The 7,500-nt window shown below is 39.4% G+C and overlaps 1 protein-coding gene across 3 annotated transcripts in view; it reads right to left on the reverse strand.

Annotated features, from left to right (window-relative positions):
* The window catches only part of LOC138019215 (uncharacterized), a 45,184-nt gene that overhangs the window by 29,438 nt on the left and 8,246 nt on the right, over nt 1-7,500 (reverse strand). For 2 of the 3 annotated variants that reach the window (XM_068865930.1, XM_068865931.1), the window contains 3 exons: nt 5,269-5,371; nt 1,772-3,006; nt 1,029-1,571 (listed from right to left, as the gene is read on the reverse strand). In XM_068865930.1, coding sequence (XP_068722031.1) covers nt 1,029-1,571; nt 1,772-2,972 — 1,744 coding nt within the window. In that variant the 5' untranslated portion in view covers nt 2,973-3,006; nt 5,269-5,371. The remainder of the gene's footprint in view (nt 1-1,028; nt 1,572-1,771; nt 3,007-5,268; nt 5,372-7,500) is intronic. The other variant, XM_068865932.1, reaches the window with a different exon arrangement.

A 7,500-nucleotide genomic window follows, 5' to 3' on the forward strand; every position in this document is an offset into this window, starting at 1 on the left:
TCCATGAGAGTTTGACGATCCGTACAAACTGTACACACCGAAAAAGGTTAACTCGGTCAGTCAATTAAAAAGGAGAGAACAAACTAAGCGTATGTATGTAATATACCACTTGAATAGTGCGGACCTACGAGGAAACAGTCAGAGGTTTTATTTCACAAAAACTACACTCCAGAATATGAGCATGACGGTTATGGAGAGATATGATACAAAACAATAACCAAATAAAGATAACGCCTACAAAAAACATTCATCGATCGATCCTCTCTTGGGTTCCAGTCCTTCCCCGAAAGGTCACGCAAAATGGTGACAAACAATATTTTCAAACGATATTTTAAAAAACCTTCGCAAGGAAGTCACAGTCACTCATTGTAGGAAATCAGCGAAAGTCGGGACTACCAAACCAAACGGACTAAACATGTATGTAAGTTGTTTCATTTTGTGGATCATATTCAGTTTGTGAGGGATAACTTCCACTCTGAATAAAAGGATTACGGTACCCCTATCAGTGTACTGGTATTCTCTGGTCCTCTCAGCAACTGCTCATTCAGTGAACTCCACCACTTACGGATGCATAATCAATCAAACACCACCCTGCGTTCTTCTGGTTTCCTAGGGCACCATACAGGGTGATGAGGAAGAACCCAAACACGCTTGAGATAATAGATACTTCATCTGGCTCTAGTCATGATCACTGCGATGACTCTTCTCTCTTGTATTATCTAGGACAGTACTATTCTGACATCCCTCTGATAATCATCGCATCAAAAAAACCGCACACTTTTGGGATCTTTTCAGTTCAAGTTTTTTTGTGGGATTGCATTTTGTTCCATTACATTGGTATTGTCTTTATCGAAGCAATTATCTCATGTTCAGATGCAAGTTAATTAAAGTTGCATACTAGTAAACACATTATCAAGCTAATTGGTAGTTTTCATAACAAATATTGACCACTTTTCAATCTGCTCGACGCATTGGTATTACACCACAGACTGAATAAGAACAAACCCGAAATTTTTTATTCAACTTACCTGAAAAATAACGTTGACAAGTCTTGTACTCCCCTTCAGCAATAAATGTTGTCAGGTTAAACTCAATCAGGCCAAACTCCTCCAGAAGCTCCTCTGTTACTAGAAATTTTTGAGCCATTTCATTCAAATGACCACTTTGATAATCTTGCCACAGCTCCTCAAGGGCCTCCTTAGAGCCAACCTCAACAGTTATTATTAAACTTCCTGACTTAACATGATGAGGCCATACTTTACGCACCGTTTCAAGGTAACATAGAAAATCATTGAACTGCTCCTGATTTGAGGGGTCAACATTTTGAAACATACTTCGTGCAATTTTATTGAAAAGATCCGCATCACAACATTGAATACTTTCCTTTCCACACTTTTCTGTTGCCAAACCAGTGTTGCCCACTGTCCGTTGTTTCTTTGTAGTGCCTGGTACCCTGACTTCCTGGCTAACCGCTTGAGGTTTCCACGAATGCATTTCTGTCTCTTTGTGTTTGCGTTTCAGTGCACTATCTTCAGTAATAGGCACACCATGAATTTGAAGTTGAAGACAAGCTTTAAAAAAATTCAAAATTAGGCAATTGGATACAAAACCACATTTAACCTTTTCGCCCCTAAAAAAAGGGATGCTGAGCTCTCTATTTCACAGTACTGGGTGGATTGATATTTTTCATGGGTGAGGATAGGGGCATGAAAGAAGGTAAAACAGGCGAAGCTGCATGCAAAATATTAACTTTATTGTTCTGGCCTCTTACCACGAGCAAGTTTGATAATCTTGCTTCGAAGGTCATCACTTTGCTTGGTCCAGCTGTATTTCTTGCCATATACTGTGCGAACGTATTCAGCTTCCTCAAGACGGCACTGCCTGTCTTTGTCCCATATGATTTTCTTGATGGCTTCAGCCCACTTCTCAGGATCATCTGAGTCAATCACAAATGATGAGCAGAGTGGAACTTTGCATAGGGCTTCCCCAAACCCAGAATTCTTGCTGACAAGAACTGGAAGACCGGCTGACAAGGCCTCAAGACCAGTCAATCCAAAACCATCTGTTCTAGAAGGCATGAGCACAAGATCTACCTCACAAAATAACTTGTTTAAATTTTTTCGACTTTTCTCATAACCTCTAACTTTCAAGAGGTGATCTGGTAGACCACTCTGCATGAAAAACTCTTTTACCTCCTCATGTTTTCCATTTTGTGCTCCAACAAAGACAAGATGAGTGTCAACAAGCGAAGAAATGGCCTTTCCTGCAATGTCAAATCCCTTTAATTTGAAATCTTCAACATCACCACGGCCAAACACCAAAACACTGCGATGATTCATTTCTTGAGAAACTTGCTGAACACTAAGAAATTCTTCAAAAATACCTGGAGTAAAGTCAAAAATGGTCCGATCAGTTTTGCAATATCGAAGGTATGGACGGAAGGCCTCTGCCAACTTAGGTCCTATTAAAACAACAAAGTCAGCCTTTTCACAAAGTCCCACTTCATCATTATGCTTTTTTTCGTTCCTGGAAATCGGATCTGGGTAACTTTTAAACATTCCCATCGCCTCTGAGTCCATATGCATCACTTGCACCCATTTACACTTATGAGATTTTCTTATGACTTGTGCCTGACGACCTAGTATTACTCCATGACCAACAACCACCTCAATTTGTAGATCATCTGGTGGAAAGCTAAGCAATTCCAGCTCCCCAAAACCAACCAGCGGTGATGCTTCAACAATGCTAATGTTGTGCAAAAGGGCTTCTGCCCTGTCCTTTTCACTGCATTGTGGCACAAAAAATGAGATTTCTACATCTGAGGATTTGGCCAACCAGATGGCTAACTTTCTGATTAGGGTGGAAAGACCACCCTTGCTTGATCCCCATTCAGAAGCCAAAATAGTGACTTTAACTTTGCCAGATTTGCCCACAGCATCTTTTCCGTGAAACTCTTGAGAAGCAGATGCCATACCAAGACCTCAATCCACAGTGAAAAAATGATGCCTATGAATGAACAACATATATACTGTAGTAATAACATTTTGTAAAAAAAAAACAGGCCACTTTCATAAATGGCAACTACCCGGCTTTACATTCTTTTGTATTTATGTTACTGCCTTCTTCATAATTCTGCGCTTAGCGCTTGAAAGTAAGATTCTGCAGAATTATGAAAATCGCAGTAATTAGACCTACTGCCCTCATTCTAAAACAAAAATCCTTTTGAAATTTGCTCGTCATAGCCACGCTAGAAAGGCTTATTAGCATTAAAACAGAAGAATATTTTGGCCAACATTATGAGAGAGATCTATAGCCTTTTTCGAAAACTATCACAAATCAAAAATAGGCACCCATTGCATACATGTGGTAGTGCAGGAACACAGAGCTTTACTCGATAATTGTCAACTGAGCTGCGCTTTGTTTTTCAGGAGAATTGTAGTGTCATGGTAGTTGTTTAAGTAAATAGACTAGCCCTGAGAAGACATGTGGTTACTAGTAAAATACTAAACCCACCACAAGTTTAAGCGTGTGCTCTTAGCTTCTGACAGCTTTCCAAGACAAGAGTTCACTTAAGTTAAGCGCTGTCCGACGGGGTTAGTGTATCTGGATGGGAGACTTAAAAATATAGGACTTCCTGTGTCAGAAACATAGGACTGAAAATGCGAACTAAGCAAGGTACAGATTTTGTTAGCCTGCTTTATACACAACAAATAGTGATGAAAAAGTAAATAAATATTGATACACAGTTTTTAGGAAGAGCAAAAGGAAGTTTTCAGGAGCAACATTTGTGACATGAAAACAACATAAATTTTGAACCACGAATATAAAAACTTACCATCAGCGTAAAACATTTTTGAGATTTTTGCTACGTTCAATTTTTCTGTTGTACTTTTGGGTGCACAAGTAAATCGCAAAATTAAAGTGTCGTCGAATTCAGCGGGCGCCGTGACCAAGTTTCCTTGTGAGTTTACTCGCGAAACAAAGGATACATCTGTGTCAAACTGATGGCAAGACATCGGGTTTTTGTTTTGTTTTTTCCTTTCAAGTGTTATAAAGTTTGACAAGAAATGTACGAATTAAATACAAGGATCACAATCGCCCAACTCTTTGAGGTTGACCATTGTTTCTGCAAAGTCAAATATTTACTCTCCTAGACGAGGTTATGTATCACCAGGTAATTCCATCGTTTTGGAAATAGCAGCTGCATCGTTATTCATCAGCGTCACAAATTCTTGCCGATTTTGGCGCTCACTTTGTTGAAACTAATGCACGCTTCTAACAGACCTGTATATTTTAGTGATTTATGTATGCGCTGCGGGCCTATTGGTACCACGGACACTCTTACGCTCTTACAACCCGGTGACATAGTGTGTAGTGCAGTGCACTACCACAAAAAAGGCTCATTTGAACGAAGCAAGAAATTTGGTGTTATCAAACGAGTTGATAAAGGTCAAATTACCACCGTGAAAGATTTGGAAAGCTGACGTTTCAAGTGTTAGCCCTTCGTCAGAGCAAACAGAGGAATTGTGGTTGTTGCTGGTTTTTATGAGGGGCTGGAGTAGCTTTACCATTGGTGGAAATAATTATGGTAACATGAATTTGTGAACTGGTCATTGCTCTGAAAGCAAGATACATGTAGATTCTTGGTCGGGAGTGAAACAAACACCAATAAAAATTATTAATAATTCAACCAATAAGAAATGCTTGCCATTCAACCAAACTGTAAAAACTGGTGACTCCTCAAAGAAATAGCCATGATTAATGCCCAATGCACCACAACACCTATCAAGGATGTGCTCATTTCACAGAAATGAGATGTTGTACCACACTGCACATTGAACAAACTTTTTTGAGCACCATTTTGATGAAAAAATAAAAGAGAAATGATCCCATCAGCTTTGTTCTATGACTACCCTTGCCTTGATGCAGGTTGTATTCTTCTGGTATTCTAACATAATTATAGTGATATTTCTCATGACCTCGCAGTGGCCTCATGGTTAGTGCGCTCGACTCCGGATGGAGTGGTCCGGGTTCGGGTCCTGGCCGGGGACATTGTGTTGTGTTCTTGGGCAAGACACTTTACTCTCACGGTGCCTCTCTCCACCCAGATGTATAAATGGGTACCGACGAAATGCTGGGGGCAACCCTGCGATGGACTAGCATCCCATCCAGGGGGGGAATATAAATACTCCTAGTCGCTTCATGCTACAGAAACCGGAGATAAGTGCCGGCCTGATGGGCCTTCTGGCTCGTAAGCAGTGACTTTACCTTTACTTTCTCATGACGTCAACCATTGTTATTAATACAATGTATTTCAACCAGAACCTATTGTAATTGGCTGTTGAAACAGAACTTCGTTTGTATTCCGTGCCTGGCAAATGTGAATATAAAAAAGAAATGTGATGTCAATGTTTGTAAACAGGAAATATCGCTATAAACATTCATGATAAGAACAAATTATTATATTTTATTGCTGAGTCACTGCCCAAAACTGTGTGGTAGCAGACCGGGTGTTGTAAATGGTGTTGGGCAGCAATAAAAACAAGCACATAGCTCTCCGTCAGTAAACAAGTTAAATCAACAAGTTCAAACTGACTTTTGTAATTCAATTGTTAATCATGAAAATTACAATTTCCTCGATTGTGATTGGTTTAAAAAGTCCTATTTTCCACTTATTTTCCACTAATTCGCTTGCCAAGTTCTTATTGGACAGTTCAATAAGGCAATCACATTCAAAGTTGTAGTTCAAATAAACCAATGACAACCTTGGTTTCAATCACCATAGAAACAGAGTACAGACTCCTATATTGGGGCTTTGTTTCTTTCTTTCAGAGCAACATTAAACATATTTTGTCTCCTTGTCAGTCTTTCCATGCAAATTTCCGGGAGCTTAGAAAACACTGACCCCTAGTCCATGGACTACCCCGACGGACCACCCTAAAATACCATTTCAAGTGAGTACTATTGGTCACAAGCATCGTCACAATTAGTGCTGAGCCTAAACATCCATTTTAAACAGCATTGGTCAACAGTAAATAAGTCTAAGCACCCATTGTAAAAAGGTTAGCTTTTAAAAATTATTGTTGCACCAGTTTCACCTTTTTAAACTCGGTGCTTAGACTTAAATGCTGTTGACCAAAGCTGTTTAACCCATTGACTCCTGGGGGTTCCCCATTGACAAGTAAAATTGTCTGGTGTTAGACAGAGTAAAATACTCTGGCATTAGACAGAGTTAAATACTAAACATGACCAGTTAAGGCCGGTTAAGGTGTCAAAGGGTTAAAATGGCCGTTTTGGCTTAGCACTAATTGTGACGCTGCTTACCACCAATAGTACTCACTATTTTGGGGGTAGTCCGTTTTGGTAGCCCATCAGGGTAGTCCATGGACTAGGCCCTCAGGTGAAAATCTATTAAGGATCTTCAAGGACCTTCAAAGATCTTCATGAAGATCTTTGAAGATCCTGATAAAGATCTTCAAGAGGATTCTTGAAAATCTTGCCAAGATCTTAATTAAACGATCCTTGAAAATCCTTGCCAAGATCCTTGAGGATCTTCAACTTTCTTGCCAAGATCCTGAAAGATCCTTGCAAAGATCCCTGAGGATCTTCAAAGATCTTTTCCAAGAACCTTAGAGGATCTTCAACGACCTTTGCCAAGAACCTGTGAGGATCCTCAAAGATCTTGTCCAAGATCCTTAAGGATCTTAAAAGAACCTTGCCAAGATCCCTGGGGATGTTTCAAAGATCCTTACAAAGATCTTAGCCAATAATCTTGAAAGATCTTTATTGCAGAATCTTGAAAGGTTGTAAGAGAGTCCTACAAAGATCTCTGTTCCTTAAAGATTGTATGAAGATCTCCCATTATCAAAACAATAATTTCAGTCGTGAGACTGCCTTGAAAACCCTAAAACCCCAGTCTCTGTACATTTATGTCACAGTAGATCTAGAGTTTCGTGATAAATGGCAATTAGTATTTTGTTCACCTACATTGTACATGTACATGTATGATCAATATGTTGAAATGACAAACTAATTTATAAAAAGGCCAGGTCCTCGCTGGGTTTTGGCAAAGCAAAACTGTATTGACCAAAACTGATTTAACGAAAGGAAAATTCAATTAAAGAATGTTCCGCATACAATCTTGTCAATGTGATGGAGTTTCAGAGTGGATGGTACATTTCCTAAGAATGGTACAACACTTTCATATTGTGTGAAAACTATTTACAGTGTTACAAAGTATGATTAAAGTAAAATTCACACACTGATGAATCAAAGGATATCAGCATCTGACATGTAACTTTTGGTGTAATACATTTGTCATCTGGTTCAGCGGCATATAAAGCATGACTTAAATACATGTACACCTTATTCTTAAAATGGTGGTCATTTTAGTATAATTTTTCTTTTGTTTGATTGTAAATTGGCCCTCTTGGCAGGGCTGTCAATAAGGGCCGGTAGCGGGCCAAAACCACCGGCTAGTACGTAAGCCATCTTCAGCCG

The sequence above is a fragment of the Montipora capricornis genome, chromosome 10, assembly GCF_036669925.1.
Source record: "Montipora capricornis isolate CH-2021 chromosome 10, ASM3666992v2, whole genome shotgun sequence".
Lineage (NCBI taxonomy): Eukaryota > Metazoa > Cnidaria > Anthozoa > Scleractinia > Acroporidae > Montipora > Montipora capricornis.